The sequence below is a fragment of the Solea senegalensis genome, linkage group LG14 (genome assembly GCF_019176455.1).
Source record: "Solea senegalensis isolate Sse05_10M linkage group LG14, IFAPA_SoseM_1, whole genome shotgun sequence".
NCBI lineage: Eukaryota > Metazoa > Chordata > Actinopteri > Pleuronectiformes > Soleidae > Solea > Solea senegalensis.
The window spans coordinates 20,329,555-20,352,158 of NC_058034.1; the positions used below are offsets into that span (position 1 = coordinate 20,329,555).

Genomic DNA, 22,604 nt, shown 5'->3' on the forward strand with positions numbered 1-22,604 from the left:
GCGCAGTAAAAAGTTAGACACGCAGCTCGTCTCTCTCTAGCAGCTGAGAACACGACGTCGAAAGCTAATCGACCCTCACAACATTGAGCTGGATAACAATGGCAAGTTCTGCTGCTGGAGGACCTTCTCGGCCGTTTTAGCGGAAAAGGGAAAAAGCAAAAGTGCCGTCTGGAATTATTTTGCACACGAGACTAATGACCAAAAAGGCTAAGGACCCCGACAAGCTAATATGCAAACAATGCTACAAAATGGTGGCGACAAAGTTTCAAGAGGTGAGTAAACCACACTTAAGCATTAAACAGTTAACGTTACGTCCGTTGAGTTATCATTAAGCTAATCAGCTAGCGGCTAGCGACTATTGCTAATAAGAGCACCTTCATAAAAAATGTTTTGTTATTGTTGCTGATTGGTGTTGCTTTGTTTTAATTTTATTAAAAACCTCTTAATCTTTGGTAATTTTTTCTCCGATATCGAAAATGGTATCGAGTATCAAGTATTTTCCTGGGTATCGGTATCAGTATCGATTTTGGAATTTTAGTATCGTGACATCCCTAATTATGACTCGCCGCTTGTTCTGCGTAGGCCTAGTCTACATCAAGCAATGCAGGGCATGAAACAGTGGGTGGCGGCATAACAAACAATGGGGGGGCACTAATTTCAGCAGATCCACAGCATCCGGTTATCGGACACCTTTTGTTGTGTCATCATTACAATGATGTTTCTGACTGAATCCAATCTCTGTCACATCACTTACACGGGACACAAGGTGCGTCAAAGTGACTTTGACCGTTTCCACGCAGGAAAGTTGTCCTGATAAAAAACTGAACATGAACCTGCTTGAACAGGAATCACTGCCAGAACACTTCACCATCTGTCTCCCATTAAACACCTTCTGGTAACACACACACACACACACACAGTGACACACACTGTTCACGTAAGGGAGATGTGACTGATAGTCTGTCTGAGCAGGATCTCAAAGGTTAATGAGACAAAATTATCCAAGTTAACAGGTTGGAAGGTGCCATCAGTACGTGGCTGGGCAGCCTCTCTGTGAGAGTACGCACTGAGACAGTTTATATCCAGCCTGCGGGCCAACTCGTAAATACGAAAATAATACTTTCAAAATAAAAATAAAAACGGGTTTCAGGTCAGGTGATCATAAAACCCAGACTGTGCGGCTTTCACAGTGCGTTCAAGAAGAAGTAGCCAAAACGTTGAAAAGCTGCAGTGAAACAAGCCGACTGTGAACATTTCGTCTTTTTCTGCCACCTTGTTTTGACCTGTGATTACAGCGTCCCCTCGAGCCCATTACCATCATTTTAAAAGTGCTGCAGCACAGTGGGCCCCAAACAGCTTTAGAGATTGGAAAGGAAATGATTCTCCGGATTCTCTGATGTCTTGAGTGCATCCTTCAAAAATGGTCGATAGAGCTGGTAGAGGATACGGCACATTTTCTTTCAAAGCTTTTCAAATAATATGGTAAATGGTGCGTATTTAACACTTTTCTAGTCTTGAGGACTCCTTGAAACTGCTTTACACTGCAGTGTTTGCTATTCACCCGTTCACTCATACACTCAGAAACTAAAATAAAACATAACAAGATAAAAAGTAAAGTGTTTTAAGTTGGTTCAGGTGTACCAACTTTCCTACCCCTTCACATGCTGCCTGAACACATCAGCAAGCGGTAGAGCGGGGAATCAAACCCCTCAACCTTCCGGTTAATACTCAAGTCGCTCTACCACCGATCCACCACCCATCCCCATATAATACGGGCTGTGTGTGTCTGCCTACAGGAACTGTAGCAGATCGTTCTTGACCATGGAATTCATTATCCATCCTGCGCTCAGCACAGTTTCTGTTGCCGTTTCCGTTCTTCCAGCACGATTACGACTAATCAGAGAGGGAAACGCCCACACTCATTAGATTTAATCAGGAGCAGCTTGGTCTCCCAGAATTTTTTTTATTTACTTATGTATTTATTGCAAACCATGGAAAATGTTAATTGTCAGTTATGTACAGAGAATAAAACGTGAGGTGTTGAAATGTTATGTTCTAGTGAACAAATGGTTTCATATGGTATCATTTATTTCAAATGTGTGTGTGTGTGTGTGTGTTTGGGGGAGTGAGATGTACTGAAGCAGACAGTTCAAGACCAAAACTTTAGAATATTTGCGTCAGACATCCTCGCCATTAAAAATGTCCCCTGCATTTTTAACAGCGAGGATGATGACACCAACATGAAACAACCATGATCTTTTCTGAGCTCTAATCAGTTGCTTCTCGCGCCTAAAACGTAACCACATTCATCACCATCCGGGATCAGTTTGAGCCAAAAAGCAAAAACAAAAAACAAGCGCTTAGAAATCCCTGTCACATTGACACCGCGTGTAAATGAGTCGCATATTTCAGATCCATCTATTGTTAATGAATTTGTTTTTTGTTTTTTTTATGAAAACAACAAGTCTGGTTTTATGGAATCATTACAATTTTGTGGGCAAAGCAAGACAATTTAAGACCATTGTCTTCAAATTTTTCAACATTTTATGGACCAAACCACTCATCGACGAATCAATAAACGAATCCACAGATTTGTAGTACAAATGCACAAAAACATAATCTGGAGTTGAGACAGTATCTTTTCCGTAAGGTTTGGTTGGTGTGGCGTGCGTAGACGATGCATCAGTTTGTAAATGACGGCCTGAACGCTCAATAACTCCTATCGTCTCCCCGTGTCTGCGTTTACGTCTGAAAAAACAACAATTCATTTCTGTTCACCCACCGAATCCTCGGAGCGTTTACTACAGTTAAGCTAATTGAGAAGACGTGGGAGACAGAGGAGAGGACTCAGTTTAAGAAGATGGAGAAAAAACTATCTGCTGCTGAAATACCTCACAATAACTGCTCTGGTCTGGTCTGCCTGAGGGAAAGTGAGCTATTACCATCCAACCTCCCCCCCCACACACACACACACACACACAGGTTCTTAGCAGGCAGGCAGACTCTGTCTTCATCTTTGAGCCTCTTCATATATTCACTAATGGAGAGAAAGGGAGGAGAAAGAGAAAGAGACAGAGAGGAAACTAAAGACAGATGAGACGGGACACAGGAAGTCTTTATTTCTCTTCCTGCAGCTGTGATTACACTCGTCGCCATGTGTCTGTCAAACACGCCGCTCCCTCGCTCCCTCCCACACTCACACATGCACAATAAAACACTAAAAGGTTAGACGTGGTCTGTCTTCTCTCACTGTTAACAGCCTGAGCTACAGATGTAGAACCGCATCAAGGCTTCAGGGGTGGAGGGAAAACGCCTTCAAGATCACGTATAATAGCAGATCAAACCATCGACTCAAATTACAGTCATTATATAATAGTCCAGTCTTTACATGAGTGTGAGCCTCGAGTAAAACATGTTGCCATTGAGCTCCGAGTGAAAGAACAATTTCTTTTAATACACGTCAAGTGTATTTTATCTGTATTACCCCCAAATCATCACGGGGGAAATAAATGACAAGCTCTGTCTGTGGGTGAGTCAAGTCACGCAGATGACGGCAGCCAAATCACTGCTACTGAACGACAAGGCATTAATATTATGTGCTCTGTGAGGCTGTTTTCAGGTAGGTTTGATTGTCTAAGCCAGGGGTGTCAAACTCATTTTTGTTCAGGGGCCACATACAGCACAATTTGATCTCAAGGGGGCCGGACCAGTAAAAATAGCAAAATAATAGAATAATAACCTTTGAACAACAAGAACTCCTTTGTTTTTTCTCCTTTGTTTTACATTTAATGAAGGATAATTTTACAAAACATAAAATATCTTGAGAAATATAAGTGCAATTTCAACAATATCATGCCTAAATTTACTATTTACACAGCACACTGGATCCATAAAGGCACAAACATTTAGTCACGGGTATCTGGAGCATTTGACATTACGTTTAGATTAGTGTGAAATTTTAACAAATTCATCCTGTGGGCCGGATTGGACCCTCTGGCGGGCCGGTTCTGGCCCCCGGGCCGTATGTTTGACACCCGTGGTCTGAGCCCATGGTTCTCAAACTGTGGTAGGAGTCGGGGAGTGCAGCACCTCACTTTTGAATCCGCAAAACCTTTTGACAATTTTCCGCCTCTGACGTGTCCAGCTCATATAGGTAGCGTGCAAATTGCCAAAACGGATGCCAACATTCTAAATGGCCAACTTCCTGTTGAGTTGAGGCCATGGTCGCGGGTTTACGTTTTGTTCGTCTTGGTCCATAACATCTTCCCACCAAGTTTCGGGAAATTTGGTGGAACGCAGTTTTGCCTCTATTTTCACCTTGGGGTACTATCGCATTTTCCAGACCTGACCTCCAAGCAACGTTTCAAGAGGTTATATGCACGGTAACCTCCTCAAAAATGGATATCATAATAACCTGAAGGATAACAATCGGTCCCCAGCATTCGCGGCTTGGGCCCTAATTAGAGTCCCACTCCATCTTAATCTAACTTTACGAGTGTGTGAAGTATAAGTGAGGAAGAGGAGGATGATGAGAGAGCAAATGATCTTATCGGGAATAAAGCTGCCGTCGCTGACTTTGCTCAGCCTATTCACACCACTGTATTTTAACGCTAACTCTTAACATTTTGACGAGATCGACTGATCGATGCAGTTTATATCAGGTTCTAAAACATTTCAAGTCCTAATTAAGCTCTACTGTGTGTCTTTTCAAACTTTATTAGCGAGAACCTGGTTTTCTTCGCAAATGTCTTGACATGATTCACAAAAAGTGGATATGATTCTTGTTATGGAGTGGGTTTTTTGGTGAATCGGGTAACAGCAGGGGTGTCAAACATACGGCCCGGGGGCCAGAACAAGCCCGCCAGAGGGTCCAATCCGGCCCACAGGATGAATTTGTTAAAATTTCACACTAATCTAAACGCAATGTCAAATGCTCCAGATACCCGTGACTAAATGTTTGTGCCTTTATAGATCCAGTGTGCTGTAATTGCACTTATATTTCTCAAGATATTTCATGTTTTGTAAAATTATCCTTCATTAAATGTAAAACAAAGGAGAAAAAACAAAGGAGTTCTTGCTGTTCAAAGGTTATTATGCTATTATTTTACTATTTTTACTGGTTCGGCCCCCTTGAGATCAAATTGTGCTGTATGTGGCCCCTGAACAAAAATGAGTTTGACACCCCTGGGTAACAGGTAAATATTTTCAATAAACAAGGCCTCACTTAATAATAATAACAATAATAATAATAATCTGCTGCTGGGAAACAAGAGTATGTAGCACAGCTGTGCTGTCATTCAATTTCCATTTTGCCCACTGGCTATTTTCAATTTCAACAGCAACATGAGGGACTGAACCGTCTGACGGGGGCTTGTTGTTGTTTTTCTTTCGCCTTAACACACAAAGGATTTGTATATTTCACCCTCTTCACATAAAACACTGCAATAAAATGATCTGTGAAATCATTCTCCTGCTGACTCCTGACATTCAGCAGCATGATTTAAAGTCAAAGCTTGTGTAACTTTTAAATATAAAACAAAATTGTCCGTTACTTTAAAACCACGAAACACCAACACCACTCTCTGTGTGTTTCTCAGTATAACCTAAACCTCATTTTTACATTTAAATATGTAAAGAACTGATCTATTTGCACTCGACACTTTGATATGCTGCTCCCCAAGGTTTTTTTTTTTTTGCTGAGTCAGAACCTGGATGATTTTCAGAAGTCTTTTCTTCTGAGATGTTATGGACCTTCGCAGCGGAATGTTCCATTCCCGCTGAAATCATTGTTGTGTTTGGAAAAAAAGATTTTGAACGTCAGCACAGTACGGAGTGGAGGTAATGGAGTGGAAATACAAGCGACGGAGGCGTAAACAGGGGGAGACAAAGGCCATGTGTGGAAGTGGAAATGTGTGGGATCGTTAGACCCAGTGGAGACTTGAACACATCGTACACTGCTTATTTCATATTATAGACAAACTGTACATTTGGCTTCAGTTGTTCATGTACTTGCAATGAGTATACAGAACTGGACATTAGACCGGCACTCCCTGATGATGTAATAGTAAATAGGGTTCCCACACCTTGGTTGACATCAAATTCAAGGATTTTTCCAGGACCAACTCCATCAAATTCAAGGACTGAATGTGCTGACACAGCTCAAGATGGGAGGGCAACTTGTCTTGGTCCATGACGGCGTCCTCTTTTACTGATTCGCAGCACGCTCTGCATCTGGACACGTGACTGTCCTTTGGATATTTTCATCGGTGAGACATAGATCTTGGAATTTTCCTTTGCCTGTCACTTGCTCTCTCTTGCTTCACTTTACTCGCTCGTTGTTCCGCTATGAATTAAGACTCGGTGGTTGTTCTGCACGCGTAGGCCTATAGTCTACGTACATCCGTCAGTCAGTCGTGGGCATTATTATATGCCACCAATGTTCAGCCAGACTTAAGTCTGATCATCCTGATGAAGCCTGCAGTGACTCAGCTGTATCTACAGTCCCAGTTTCAAACGTCACATTGAGTTATATTTGTAATATCTGCAAGGCTTTCAAGAAAAAAGAAGTACCGTCCTTCAATTGGAAACCAGTCAGCAAAAAAAAATCCTGCACAAACCCACTGATTTTTTTTTCAGTGAGTGGAAAGTCAACATGATGCATTTGTTTTTGCCATTGTGTGTGTGTGTGTGTGTCTTAAATAAGCTGTGTGGCCCAAACCTATCTTTGTGAGGACATTTTGGCTGGTCCACACAGGCCTTAAACAGCTTTTTGAGGATTAAGACGCAGTTTTAGGGTTAGGCTTAGGTTAAAGGTTAGGATAAGGTATTTCGTTGTGATGGTTGAGGTTAGGGTAAGAGGTAAGTGTGTGTGTGTGTGTGAAGAAAAGAAACTAGTGTAAAGAGAAGTCTCTGTCCTGTAGGCTGCCAAGAAGAAAGCCAGAGAAAAAATAGCTAGATCCCTGAAACACAAGACATGTACTTAGAGCAGAGGAGAAGTAGATGTTCACTGTTAAATAAAAGGATGCAGAACACAGAGAAACACAGAGAGAGAGAGCTTTAAAAATTGAGGCAACAACATCTAAAGCTAAAAACATGCTGTATTCCGGGGGGTTTGTTTACGGCCATGCAGAACATTGCAGGAGTTTTATGTGGGAGTTTTTTTTTTTTTTCCATTTGCATACTAATTTGCTCAAACCCAGCACCGTTCATATATTAAACCAAGTAATTAAACTGTCATTAAGACAAAACAATAACTTGTAGGAACAACAACCATAAAAACAAAAGCATTATTACTACTCTCAGTAATAAGTGGAAATAAAGAACATTCAAGAGCACTACACAAACTCTTCATCAGGGTGATGATCATCAGTGAATCACAGTTTACATTTTAAAAGCTAGTGGCACGCTTTTAGTTATTTAAACAGCTGTCTGTTTAAATAAGTGTAAATAAGGAGTCCTTTCATTATTAAAGCAGAACTATGCAGGATTTTTATTCAAATTTATCAGCTTCAGAGTCATTGTGATGGTTGGTCTGTATGGTCACAGAGTTGGATACGCAGGGTACTATAATGGAACCCTAAGAGTGACGTATAAATCCAAATTGATTCCTGAATGCTCCTTTAGGCCTCCTGTGGAGGGGCGTTTGAGGGTGGAGAGGTATCTATAAGGTCGGATATCTTTGTTTAAAAAGCAACTTTATTACATTATTGGCAATTTATTACGTTATTGGTTTTATTACATTTAAATGATTACGTTATTGGCCGTTATATCGTTATCGGTTGCTACAAATGTCTTCACTTCTTTCATTTCATTTCACTCCCTCAACTGTCTGTTAGCAGGGGGGGAAGAAAACAGCCTCGCAAGATCAGGGCTGCCTGATCTTGTCCTGAGTATCTTGTGAAGTCTCAGGTCTGAAGAGAAACATACATTGCTTCACGGCACTGCAGACACACACACACACACACACACACACACACACACACACACCCAAGCCAGGTACAGGCTATAAGATCGAGGCAACAATATCGTTATTTTAGAGGCGCCAGAGAGAACCGTTGTCTGAGGAAGCGAGGGGGATGAAACGACTGTGTGACTGAGTGAGGGGCCACACAGGAGAAAACATCAGATCGGCTTTTTCTTGCTGAATTAATGTGTTTTTCTCAATGTTTGCAATTGTGTAAAGTAGGGCTGTAAACTCCTTGTCGACTGGTCGATTTATTCTGACTCGACCAAAATTCATACAGTCTATGGTTAATTTCATCAGGGGGAAAGTACCAAGTGCTAATAGGGGTGTTTTCAGAGCATCCCTTTTGTTTTTCGGTTGGAGGTTGGCTGTAGTGGGATACTCCTCTACCTGAGCCCATTATTCCTATTCAACTGTGTGTTTGTAATTTCAGATCTGGGCCAACTGAGGTAAATTAATGATGTGATGTGAGTGTGTGTGTGTGTGTGTGTGTGTGTGTGTGTGTGTGTAGGAGTGCCGACAGTGGAGAGCTGCCCACAGCAATACCTTCAGAGATCAGAGTGTTTACACCTGCCTGACAGCATCTGAGAGTGGGCCAGAGGCAAAAAACAAAAAAAAACTCCATCAAAGCTTTGTTGCACAACCTTCCCTTTAAATCTCACACACACACACACACACATACACACACGCACACACACACGCACACACACACACAGACACACACGCTCAAAGGACTGCACTGAGGTCTGCGTTTGAACAGGAGCTTTAAAAACTGATGTAAAGGAAGATGTCTCGTTTTTGGATGCTTGAAAATCAGCGTTGACATTTTCGTTTCTGGCACCGGTGCTTTTTATTAAAACCATCGATTACCGCCTGTCTCGCCGAAAACCCCCCCAACAAAAATAAACAATTAAATAAATAAATAATAAAGAAATAAAAATAAAGAAATAAACAGTGCGATTAATTGACCTTCAAACTGTGACTTTTGTCTTTCCAATCTCTCTCTCTCTTCCTCTGTGATCCTGCAGGCAAGTCTTTTCAAAGTAAAGCTCTTGAAGATTGTTTTTTTTTTTTTTTACACAGGACACTGAGGGATTTGTCAGTCTGAGGAGAGCCGACAGCAGGAGAGTGAACTTTAACACCGCTTTCCCTTTCATGAGCTTCTAGAGGAGGCCTGCAGTGGATCAGATCCCCTCATGCTCGGGAACATACAAGCAAACGCAAACACAGATGCGTCGCACATGTATCTTTCGAAGCTCCACCCACACACTTGCCTTTGCACGCCCCCTTTAATTTGTCACATAGGGGAAAAAAAAAAAAAACTGAAACAGGACACGTATAATGTGCACGAAAGCGGCCACACAAAGCGGCTACACACTTTTTTTTGTTCTCCCAGTGACATGAGAATGAGAATAGAGGTCATCGCTGGGAGCTCGTTGTTTCAGTGATTTCACGCTATGTTGCTTTCAATCAGGATCTGTAATGAAAAGCCCCGTAACTTTCACGTTAAAGGAGGGAGCAGATCTCATTTGATAGAGAGAGACTCCTGCTCTGGTGTGATTGAACAGGTTCATTTGGTTTCTGAACCTGTAGCCTGACATGACGAGTGTTCTCATTGGCGTTTTGACTGAAAAGCTTTGTAAACTCAGGCCTGGTTTTCGAGACGCTGTCTGAAGAGAAGAAAGTTTGGCAAATGCTGCAAATGTGTTTTCCTAAGCTGGCATCGTTTCAGGCAACAGCTTCTCTGCATGAAAATGTTCAGTGATGGATGCTGATGCAATGATTTGTTTTTCAGGTAAGCAGCAGCAGCAGCAGCAGCAGCTTTGTTGTCTGACACGGCTGACTTGTTTCATTATTTTCGCCGATTTGTGTGTACCTGCTTTTGATTGTTGTTGGTTTTAACGCTTCGGCGAGCTTCAGATGTGAAGTGGGTCATCGGACGTCTTATCATTTCTGAACACGTTAATGGAGAGAAAATCAGATCCCAGGTTTTTAATCCATGGGTGAGCACTCTAAAGCACACTGAGGCCTTCAGGCCACTTCATCACTTTATCAAGACGCCGATTATGGACCTGGTTAAATGTCTTTAAATTAAAACAAGGTGTCTTAAAAGGCAGAAATAGAAGTTTTGAATGTACTACCCTTGTGTATAATCACTTTAGAATAAACCTTTTAGATGAACGCTTGCTCCCATTGGATTATTGTAGTAAAGGTGTAGTGCTCACTAATACAGTTTGAATGTATTTTTCAACACACAATGTGAAAGAACGATGCATTTCGTTTGTATGTAGGACATTTTGCATCTTAGACTTTAATTTGTTAAAAAAAAAGTGTTCCATTTATGTTTGTAAGGCAAGAGCCTTGTTCTACAGAAGAATCCGGCCAAGAACCAGAAGTAAACAAGCCGCCATTGCTGCGGTGGCGTCTACCTAGCTTAACACAGTGAAAAAGTAATGCCAGCTAAGCTAATGCTGCTTAGCTAGCCCACGTTAGACGCTTCTATTAAGGTCACACTGAGTAAATTAATAATTCAATGTGGTGTTATTGTATAATATGACGCAAGTTTCTCTAACTAGCGCAACCTAATGACCACAATGTAAATGTCAAGTAGCCGAGTTAATCAGTGGTGGAGGTAAATAACGACAACGACTCACGTTACTGTAATTCACTGTGGAGTACTCGTACTTTTGGGAGTATTTCTTAAGTCTGTTGCTAGTGAGTAGGCCTACAATTTGAATTAAAATCCAGACCTCTCAGCTACAAAATGCTGCAGCTAGGTTAGCTGGGCCGGGTTCGTCTATAGAGGCTTCAATTCAGGGTGTGCATTTGTTACGTTTTTAAAAACCAGGAGCAGCGGCGACAACAGGAAAACAAACGACAAACACAAACGTACAGGCCAAACCCCTTCTTAGAGGTATTTCACTTATATGCATGCAATCATTTCTGGAGAGTCAGGGAATACTGACATTTATGGGGCAAGGTAGCATCTTGCCACCTGTGAAAACCAATCATTTCACCGTACTGCTTTAACAAAACACAATATTCCAACCTTCACAACACCCTGAGAATAAAAAAAAAACAATCTGAATGTTGTTGCCATCTCAAAATAAAAAAAGTAATCATCAGTAAGTAAACATCACCCCTGTATCCCCTCGTTCTCTGCCCTCCATCATGCAGTGTCCTCCTTATGCTGCCTCAATCAAGTACACAATCACTCCTCTGCAAATGACTGTAAATCCCAGCCTGTGTGTTGCTCTGCCACCTGAGCCACAGCCGCCGTGCTCACACACTTGTACACACAAGTGTGGAGAGGCTAAACGAAGCTTTATCTGTAACCTTAACCTAACGAGTTCCTCAGAAATTAGGTTCTGACCAGTTTTCTGCTCTCCTCGCCAGTCAGTGTTTATGCCAAAAAAGAGGACACACATAAGTATATTAGGTAGATTACTGCCGAGTTTCCACAGCCCTGGGAGCAGAAGGTCTCATCAGAGCTGTATTTGAATCTGTCACACGGAGAGGCTGCACATGAAAAAAAACAAACACAAACACGGTGAAGTGGACGACTGCAGCACAGTAGTCTGGGGGCTCAGCTGCCGTCATCCTGCCGACAGCCTCTGAATAGAAGCAGGACACTGACGGACAGAGAGCTCATATCTTTCTACACAGGCTTTATGTTACTGGACTTTCCTGGTGGATAAAAGCGTGTCATTTTAACTTAAACATGGCCGGGGGAATAAGTCTAAATGGAGGCCTTGGGAGCCTCAAAGCCATGAAAATAGAACATTTCAAAGGCTTGTGTAAACACTGGAAATCCACCTTTATGACAGATATTTAACTTTCTTGCCAGTTTTCCAAACCCAAACTTTTTTTTTTCCCTCCGTCTTCTCTTCTTTCTCCCATTTACCGCAAAAACTTAATGTGTGAACAGTGTGTTTACCTCAAGGTTTGTTTACGTGCCTTTGGCTCAGCAAACAGGACACAGAGAATTAAAAGGAAGGAATGACTTGCAATAAAGTTCCTCCGCTGGATGTTGAGTTCACGGTGAGCACCTCAACTGTCCACCTCCTTTCATTTTAAAAACTATTTTATGTGACAATAAACTCGAGATTTGCAGCAATTCAGGTACTCACTAAATACGCATAAACCACATAACTAATTACGTTAAGTAACTCTAAAAAAAAAAATTCCCTGAACTTTGGCTTTATATGTGAGTTACTTTTCAAAGAAAGCTCCTATTAAGTGCCCAACATCAAATGAAATCCAAAATGACACGGTGTTTCTGGGTGCCCTTTAAACTGAGCGGCTGAAAAAAAGTCTGCGATATAAGAAGAGCGGCAACATTCAACAGATTAGAGAGTCACACATTCAGCATTTTCTTTGAGAGCTCGAAGCTTTTCAGGTCTTCAGATAGCAGTCACTTTTCTAGAGAGACAGACTGACATTTCATCCCTTTCTCAATGAAAGTCATTCAAATCAAATCAGTGGGCCAAAGAAAGAGTCGTATTAACCTGGACCCTAAAGAGGATCTTCACATATTTTTGTCTATCCTTTCCCTCAAAGTCCAACATTTTCAGCCTTTCCAAACGACTACTTTCCACTTGGGAACTATTGTGTGTTTCCATTATCAAATGTTGAGAAGAGTCAATGAAAGTCACAGCCTTCCATTTGGTCACCAAGCACAAAAACAGTGGTCCATTACAGCCTCCGGTCTTTAAACCCAACGGCTGAAAAACATGTTCAGGTCAAATCCATCGAGATTTCAAAGTCACACATTCAGCTTTTCGGCTCTTCAGATACAGAGAGGTATAAAGTGATAGACTGAGATTTTACACCCCTCCTGAATGAAAGTCATCCGAATCAGTGGACCAAAGAAAGAGAGTATTAACCCGGACCCTCAATAGGACAAAAGCAACATTTTCACTTTTCTCTCCGTCTATCTTTACCCTCAAAGTCCAAAATTCCAGCAAAGCCTTTTTCCGAAAGACAAATCTTCAGTTGACAATCCCGTTTTAAAGGCGACATCGAATGCTTGTATCACACATATATGTTAGTTATGGAGGTCTACTTACATATATTAACTTGTTTTCATGGTTAAAAACCTCCTAGTCGCTGCAAACGAGCCGATCAAAATATCTCCTCACTGACGCTCTCGTCAGCCGCGCTGTTTCAGACCAAAACCACACCCCCAGAATGTGGACTGTGTTGTGATTGGCCAGCCAACGAGAGCTTTCCCACTGTCCTGTGATTGGCCAGGTACCTGGAAGTGACGTAATAGATAGGCCCGCTCTCAGATACACAGCTCCCCCTCTGGCACGGTGGATGCTCTGCATCTCAGCAGCTACAACGAGAGTAGTTCTTCTTCTTCTGCGGTTGAATGTACGCAACCGGATGTGCCCGGACTAGTGCCCGCACCGGGAGGCGCTACGGTGGTGAGAGGAGTGGTGAGGATTTTTGATGACGACATCAAATTAAGGAAGTGCCGATTCGCTTCGCAGAGCCCAGGAAAACAATACAATAATATTTTCTCAGCAGTGGCTGAACTGTTTGTTCTGAAACTTTAGGGTTTCATAAACGAGGTAATGACGCAGATACACACACAAACGCAGCGTTAATTGGAGCTTCCGGTCTATGTCGCCTTTAAATCATTACTGAACAAAGTCCTGTTTCCACCAAGCGGTAAACTACGGTACTTCATGAACTATTGTGCGTTTCATTGTCAAATACTGAAAAAGGTCAAAGAAAGTCACAGGTTTTGTACAGGGAGGAGCAATGAGCACTGCAGTCCACTGATTTGTCGACAGAGAATCGTCACTTTCGTGCAACGTTAGGGGAAAAACTGCATTATTCCACGCAGGAAAAGCAAAAATGCTGGCTGTCCTCTATTGTTGCTCTCCGTTTACCACATACAGCTGTGTTCAAAATAACAGCGGTGTGTTTAAATCCTCATAATCATTTTTATCTGGACGCATTGGGAACGCTGCACAGTATATTCTAAATCAATATTTCAGTTAAAGGAAAATACATACACTGCTATTATTTTGAACAGCCGATTGATTATTCATTTTTCTTCATTTTCTGCAAAGTAGTTTTTCTTCATGTTTTGATTTTGTGCTTTATTCACGTGTTTAAACACACACATGCTATTATTTCGAACACAACTGTACCAACACGAGAGAATAATTGGCCATATTGTATAATCATGGGTGTCTTCTGATTTGAGTCTGGTTCGATGTGCGTGAGCAGAACCCCCGCAATAACCAATGAGAGTTGACCGGGAAACAGATGTTGGGAAACACAAGCAAGGTCAAGGTGTATCATGGAAAAGAGGCTTGAGACCCACTCAAGACCCACGGACACTGTCATTTCTAGTGATTCTAACTTCACTTTCAGATGATTTACCTTGTCTTCTGTGGGTTCCATCTCAGGAGTCCTGGCCGTGGCGTCCAGATCAGTCACTCCTCTGTTGAGGTCGAACTCCTCCGCGGTCGGCGGCGGCAGCGCCACCGCCGCGGTCGCCTCCTCGGCGTCGATGTCCGTCTCCTCCGCGACTATCGCGGCCTTCTCCGCGCCCGCTATTTCCCGAGCTGAGCCGTGGAAAGTACACACACACACAGGTGGATGAGCACGCACGCCTGCATACACACATGCGGGCATGAGCATGTACACACGCACACATGGGTGGACACACATAGACACACTCGGTTAAGAGACAGAGCGGATTGAATCCCTTCTCAGTAAATGCACACACATATACAGTATAGTATCTATACAATGTTGACAGCACTCTTCAGTCTCCATTTTGTGATTTTAGTTTTTGAACAATAATAATACATTGTTTTATGAGACACAGGTCTCAATGGGATTTAGAGTGTGCTTCAAAATATACAGTAATTAACTATCAACTGTTTTGCCTTTGGAGGCTGCTTCTGTCGAGTTTCGGTCAAACATTCATCGAGACATTTCAACTTTTTCTATTTGGTGACAACTCCCTTTTTGATTCATGTATTATATCATCGTATTATATCAGCCGAACCTGCTGAACATGCTCCGATCATTTTGCAGCGTCTTGTCATAAGGTCAACACTGGAAAAGTCTCATTTCTCACAAAAGGTCCCCAATGTGGATTTCTGCAAATGAAGTTTTAGCGTTTGCCTCGAGCGCTCCGGACCGTGTTGAACGACATATGTTAACGAAGACACGGGGGACGTGCGCAGTCTTAAGACAAACAAAAACAACAACTTTCTAGGACTTCTTTAAAACTGGAGTAAAACCCGCGTTTGTTCTACTATTTCATGTCGAGAAAAAGACATTGATCACCGACTCTCACGGACGTTTTTTTTTCTTCCACAATAGCGAGACTTAAATCGTGTTTTTTACATAATTGCTTCCGATGATGTCAACAAAGACATCTCCTGTGGTTACGCTGATTTTTTATTTATTTTTTTCCCCTTGCCGATGTTCATCCGTACTTCCTGTCATATTTGTGTCTTCAGCTGTTTCACTTCCTGACCTCGTGAAGCAACAAACACCTTATTGTGTCGCACCAGGTTCAAAGGAGCCATTGCTTCTTTGTGCGCTTGCTTTCTCCTCATTGTTTTTCAATGTTCTTATCACATAAATCTTACTGTTACTGTCTCAGCCTTGTCTTCAGTTGTGTGTTTTATTTAATTGGTAGTGGGCAGTTTTGATATTCGGAACTGAAGTTTCTGTGTTTTGCAGCACTACAGCAGTGCGGCAGATACAATCTAGTATGAGGAGGTGCACATGTACTGCTAACGATTCTTTTCACGATTAATCGAGTAATCGCTTAAAAATGTCAGAAAATGATGTTCTCGAACGTCGAAATGATTGTGTTTTAATGGTTTCTTTGTTATGTGGAGCAAAGTTGAAAGTCAACTTTCATGAAGGAGCTGGACTACAAATAAGCTGAAGCGCTTCCTAAACGTCAAACGTGCGGGGGAAACAACTCACAGTCGAATCATGTGAAACGTGAAAAAGCGATAAAAGGGAAAAGAGTAAAAGGTGACATTTTATCCTTGATTATGAAAGAAAAGTTGAAAGTGCTTATTAACAGGAGTCGGCACTTTCTGTCCGTTCCCTTTTTTATCTACGCTACTCTTCTTCTCCGTTTAGTTCTTGTTCTTTTTCATTCACGCTCCAAGTAACAAGCGCAAATGTTTAACTCCTTCAAGCGTGTTTGATTTGCCTTGGCAGTTATTTCGTTTTTATTAAACATTTCTCGCGCATTTGTGATGTGATCAGATATTAAATACGTATTTCAGAGCAATTTAATTTGGCCCCGATTTCTGTGCGCTTTCATCCGTTCTCATCTCTTTCATGTGGTCTGTTGTCATCTTTCTCCGCCTTCTCCTTTTCACCTCATACCGTCACTCTCTATCCCACCTTCATCCCCGCCTGACTCTCTCTCCGTCGATCCATTATATTACTTCTCCCTATCGCCGACAATGTGACACCCACACACTGTCATCTCTTCCTCTTGCTCTACACCGCTGACATGTCTCCCTGTCCTCTTCCTTCCTCTACGACTTCAACTCTTTTTTTAAACCCTTACTTCCAATCACAGATTTCAGTTTTACAGTGTCAGTTAAGCAGACAGGAGAGGGGAATCTTTCTGGAGAGAGAGAGAGAGAGTTGTACGTTCTACAACATAACAACATTGAGGAACTGTGCACATTTGAGCGACATTATAATATCCCATTGTTTTGAAATTGCATGCTGCAGTGTTATGTACAAGTGACAGAATGAAAAACCACTTGCTCTACTTTCTTTTCCCCATCGCTTCTCCTTCACTGTAATCTACTCCTCGCCATGATCCCAACATCCCTTTTTGTCTCCAATAACCATCCCCTCTCCCTCCTCCTCTCCCGGCTGCCTTCTTGCAGATTTCCCTTTCTCTAATCCACTATCTCCCCCGCTCTTCTTCCTTTCTCCCTTTCATTGCCGCGATCATTAGTTCTCCAGATAAGCTCATTGGATGTGCACGGCAGCTCTTGTGTTGCTTAACCCACCATGACAGTGAGTGTGGAAGTGTGTGTGTATAGGCCTCCATTTGCATGCATGTGGGGTCCTTGTGAGAGCATATGTGAAGGTATTGTGTCGGCGCGATCTCGGGGGGTGGGGGGTTTATCAGCATGTGAAAGCCGGCTCGTGTCTCTGAAGAGCCGCACGGAGTTGCAGCGATAACGTGGCCCAGTGTGACACTTCCACGTCCCGGTCAGGAGGTTTGTGACCGCTGGAACTACAGAGCGACTCTCGGAGCTGCTAAAACCCCGCGTCCGTCCTCTCAGAGCCCACTCACAGGCCACGTGTCCCCCGAGCTGCGGCTCATTCGGACACGTGGCGGCGGATAAAAGTAGCTCGGCCCACCAACGCTGTTGTCTTTCTGTGGGCTGACTCATCCGTGACATTCACTCCACCATCGTCCTCTCATGCTTGCCAACTTGGGCACAATGCAGACAGGAGTGAGTGTGCGCCTGTGTGTGTTTGTGTGTGTGTGGGGTTGCATACACAATACAATCTGTTGGTGCTTTGTCAAAACATATGGTTAGAGGAACTCTGTAGGTGTTAATGTGCTTTGTCTGTGCGATGTGTCAGCCGCAATGCGAGGTGTCTGCGGTGTTAGCCGGGTTTGGCTCAAATGAATAAATCCCCACCATGGCCTATTCTTTCTCTTTTTTTTACATTTTTTTTAAATGAATTAAATGACCTAAAAATAAAAATTCTGCACCGAGTTGTTTATCTCGTCGGATAAGCTTTGCACATCTGCGGAGGTAAAAGTTTTGATGACGTCGCTATTCTGCCTCTGATTGTTTCAGGTATTAAACTTTAGACGAGTGCTTCTTTGTGTTTTCTATGGAAGCCCATTTCTGCGAGAAGAAAAGGTTAAAACTTAGCCTTGATAATAAAAATATCCTCAAAGTAAGTTGAAATTATGACATAACAGAGTCGAAATTATGAGATAATAAGTTGAAAATATGAGATAAAAAGTCAAAATATGAGACAAAAAGACGAAATTATGAGATAAAAAGTCGAAAATATGAGATAAAAAGTCGAAAATATGAGCTAAAACGTCGAAATTATGAGATAAGAAACGGTTTTATTTTTTGTCCAATCCAATCCAACTTTAAAACACTTTAAAACAGCCACAGTGGATTAAAGTGCTGTACAGAATAATAAATAAAAGATGTAAAAGTAAATTGTGAATAAAGACATTAGTGTAAACGACTCACATAAATTGCTAAGGTGCATACGAGACACAAATCTTCAGGCGAGGGAGGCCACACATTTAATAAGACAGCTGCTACTGTTGTCCTGCCAGCGTAGCTCAGCGGGTCATAACAGCTGATTTATCCCATAATTAGTTTGTTTCACGGTAAAAGTGAGATGCCAAATTGTGTTTAAAGTGAAAATTTCACACTAAAGAATACATTTACCTTTGTGCAACTGTATCTTTTATTCATAAATACTATTATTATTAGTTATATTTATATATTGGCTGTGTGAACTCTGTCCGGGGTGTTTATTTTTGTTTTGTGTGACAAAAATACAATTGCGACTGTTCCCGTGATTACATTTTGATGTGTAATGTGCAGGGGGAGTGAAATTAAAACTGTCGTCTGTTACATTTATTTACAAAAGCGCGTCAAATTAGCTCACACAATGCTGATGTTACGTACAAAGACACAAGCGGAGGGTAATTACTCAGATTTCCTCATGTGGAGCTAGAAATTGTGCACCGAGGGTTAAGTTTGAGACGATCTGCCACACCGCTGTTTCTGTGACGGCAGAATTTCCAATAAAGTACAATCTTCAGCATACAAAGACATTTTTGGACTATGCTTCCGACTCTGTGTCAACAGTTTGAGGAAGAACATTTTCTATTTTAACTGTGCTCCAGTGCACAAAGCAAGGACTATAAAGACATGGTTTGACTGGGTTTGGTGCTGAAGAACTTGACTCGACACAAATTCCCATAAGAAACATTAAAAAATCTTGAGGAAAGTCTTCCAAGAAGATATTAAAGTACTGAAGATGTATTTAAATATGTTATCACAGTCCCTGTTACGGCGGTCTGGTGTCTGTCTGTGCCTGTGTGTACCTGTGATGGAGGAGTCGTTGCCGCTCTTGTCGCCGTCCTCCTGTCCGTCTGCGCTCTGCTGCGTGTGATGCAGACTCAGCTTGTGACAAACCTCGAAGGCCTGGCCGACCGTCCGAACGATGCGCATGGCCTGACTCTGAGGAGAGAAGGAGGGACATGAATACAAAGTTACACCTCCGAAGAATCTGTGAACACATTTAAAAAAAAAACTTAGCCTTGATAATACAAATATCCTCAAAGTAAGTTGAAATTATGAGATAACAAAGACGAAATTATAAGATAATAAGTTGAAAATATGAGATAAAAAGTCGAAATTGTGAGATAATAAGTCGAAAATATGAGATAAAAAGTCAAAATATGAGACAAAAAGTCGAAATTATGAGATAAAAAGTCGAAAAAATGAGCTAAAATGTCGACTATGAGATAAAAAGCCATAATTATGAGATAAAAAGTTGAAATTATGAAATAAAAAGTATAAATTATCAGATAAAAAGTCAAAATATGAGACAAAAAGTCGAAATTATGAGATAAAAAGTCGAAATAATGAGATAAAAAGCCATAATTATGATATAAAAAGTTGAAATTATGAGATAAAAAGTAGAAATTATAAGATGAAAAAGTCAAAATTCTAAGATAAAAAGTCAGAATTATGAGATAAAAAGTGGAAATGAGATAAAAAGTGGAAATTATGAAAACAAATTGAAATTATAAGATAAAAGTTGAAATTATGAGATAAAAGTTGAAATTATGAGATAAAAAAGTAAAAATTATGAGATAAAAAGTCATAATTATGATATAAAAAGTCTACATTATGAGATAAAGAGTCATAATTATGAGATAAAAAGAAGCAATTGCCCTACTGTGCAAATGCAATTACATTTTAACTTTAACCAGAGGGTGATGGACTCGGCTGTGTCTTGCCTCTCCCTCTTTCTTCCCTCACTCTGACACACGGCAGGTCATGAGAAACAGCTTAGGTCTCTCTCTCTGTCTGCTCTCTCTTCTTGTCTGGCTTGCCATAGCAGAGAGGCGTGCAGGCAGAACAGATTCCTTTTTTTTAAAAAAGCACCGGTGCCTTGACTCCAACCAACACTCATCCTCAGCCGAATGAACACATTCAGCGTGTCCTGAAAGCCAGAGCGGCATCGAGACCCCAAACAAGCTAAAAACAAACAAAATCCTTTCTTGTCCCCGTTATCAACTGTGGGGCAAAAATTGAATTTGGTCCCACAAAGTGACCTCAGGCTCAGTATTGGATGGAAAAAAAAACACCACCAAATAAATATTACATTCAAACCTGAGCCCAGTTTTGGCAACATCTGAGGTCTGAGGATTTGGCTTCGGTACAAAGAGCCTTTTGGTTTGGTGTCGGAATAACTCTGAAAAGTAGTGAAGTCTGGCCTCAGTGTGTGTGTGTGTGTGTGTGTGTGTGTGTTCCCACAAAGTGATTTAATATTCTAATTATTTTTATGCTATAAAAATGCTGCTTCAGCTTCAGAAAACCGACGGCAACAAGTGCTGACAACACTGACTCAACTGCCTTTGTGTAATTGTATTTTAGAACAACATTCGTTTTACTAGATTATAGTGAGGACACCCAGCAAGTGGAAAACAACCACCCAAGTCTGTATAGAAATACAGTACATAGATCTCAGATGAGCCTCGCTTTCACTGTGTTATTCCCTTTAGTAAAAGTGCAAAGATGGGTTCGGGTTAGAAGTACCTGTCCTTAACGTCGTCTTACTGCTACTACTGCTGTCTCTTAATGACAGTGAACAAACTGTAGACTCTAATTAACATACGAGGAATGATCAATCAGGTACGCTTCGATAAAGTGGTGCCAAAAAACACTCATGGTATTTGAGTTCAGATTCCACCCTCGAGAACACTTGTTTGGTGGTTGTGGTTGCTCCAAAGTCATTTGTCGATGCCACTCAGAACTCGAGAACGCATTGTTATTCCCAATTTCAATATGTCGGGAGACTTTAGTTTTGAAGGCTTCAAAGCTTTTGCAGTGAGTATAAAATATAAAGACAGAATGGGAAAAGGAGGAGGAGTATCTATGTCTAAATACTCAAAAGGTTAACGGGTATTATAAACCAGCAGATACATCTAAAGCAGGGGTGTCAAACTAATTTTTGTTCAGGGGCCACATACAGCACAATTTCATCTCAAGTGGGTCGGAAAGAACTCCTTTGTTTTACATTTAATGAAGGATATTTTAACAAAACATGACATTTCTTGAGAAATATAAGTGCAATTGCAACAATATCATGCCTAAATGTACTATTTGCACATCACACTGGATCTATAAAGGCACAAACATTTAGTCACAGGTATCTAGAAGTGAAAAATAATGCATTTGACATTACGTTTAGATTGTAATCGTAGTGTGAAATTTAAACAAATACATCCTGTGGGCCAGATTTGACCCTCTGGCGGGCCGGTTCTGGGCCCCGGGCCGTATGTTTGACACCCCTGATCTAAAGGATTACCATCTGGTTTTAGGGTTACGGTTAGGATTAGGCATTTAGATGGTTATGGTTAGGGTAAGGGGCTAAGGAATGCATTATGTCTGAGTGTCCACTGTGTATTTAGTATCTTTTTTGGTATAAACATTACCATTGTCAGGACCAGTTGTCCTTATGGAGACCAAAACCTGGTCCTAATGAGGCAGAAACGTCAAACTGGTTAAGTCAGTTGTTAAGATTTGAACTGTGGTTCGGTTAAGGTTAAGTCATGTTAGTGGCTGAAGTCCAGGGAGTGGAATATTTTACATATTTATTTTGCGTTTCTATTAGGAATGGTACCAAAATAACCGGTCACAACCGTTTCATTCTTTGGTACCTTTCCTTTGGGGTACCAGAGTAAAATCTGGGTGGCTCCACCCACGACAGTGAGCTGATTGGGCGACAGAACAATGTCACTCCCTTGGACATTGGCGATTGGTGCTAACATCCCACGGTCGTCAAGGCGAACGCCCGCAGTCTTCTCCTCATACTAAGCTTGACGCCTGGTTGACACAAACAGCCACAAACCAACAGGAAACAGGGGCTCCTGGGTTAGGGTGGGTCGCCGTACCGCGGCGGAGACGAGAAGTTGTACAGCAAATAGGTTGTGAAAAATAGGGCCAGTCAACCAGAGAGCATGCCCCATGACAGTGAATTAAGAAGACCGATTTCAGCCTGAACCACCTTCAGCTTCCCATTTGTCCCTTTTGACACCTTTTTTCCAACAGAGATAATGCTTCAGCTGACGTTTATATAATATATATATATAAAAAAACACAATATATCAACCGTACAGAGTCAATACAAAAACACTGCCAGGAGTGTTGGTCTGTTTAGTAGGGATCTTTATGGGAAGCAGCAGGTGGAATCAATTTAAGGTTCAAACTGCTTTAAAACTTGCTATGACATTGTTCAAAGATGGAAATGTACGGTCTGTCCTTGGAAAGGCATCCGCTGCCTGCTGCTTATTCCCTTCAACCACACTGTTCTCCTCTCCTCTGTCTTCTTCTCC

At 41.6% G+C, this 22,604-nt stretch overlaps 1 protein-coding gene across 2 annotated transcripts in view; it reads right to left on the reverse strand.

Annotated features, from left to right (window-relative positions):
* The window catches only part of nos1apa (nitric oxide synthase 1 (neuronal) adaptor protein a), a 143,623-nt gene that overhangs the window by 19,509 nt on the left and 101,510 nt on the right, over nt 1-22,604 (reverse strand). Inside the window, exons 6-7 of one of the 2 annotated variants that reach the window (XM_044043644.1) lie at nt 19,083-19,218; nt 14,363-14,547 (exon numbers count right to left, since the gene is read on the reverse strand). In XM_044043644.1, coding sequence (XP_043899579.1) covers nt 14,363-14,547; nt 19,083-19,218 — 321 coding nt within the window. Of the gene's footprint in view, nt 1-14,362; nt 14,596-19,082; nt 19,219-22,604 lie in introns of both variants that reach the window. The other variant, XM_044043643.1, reaches the window with a different exon arrangement.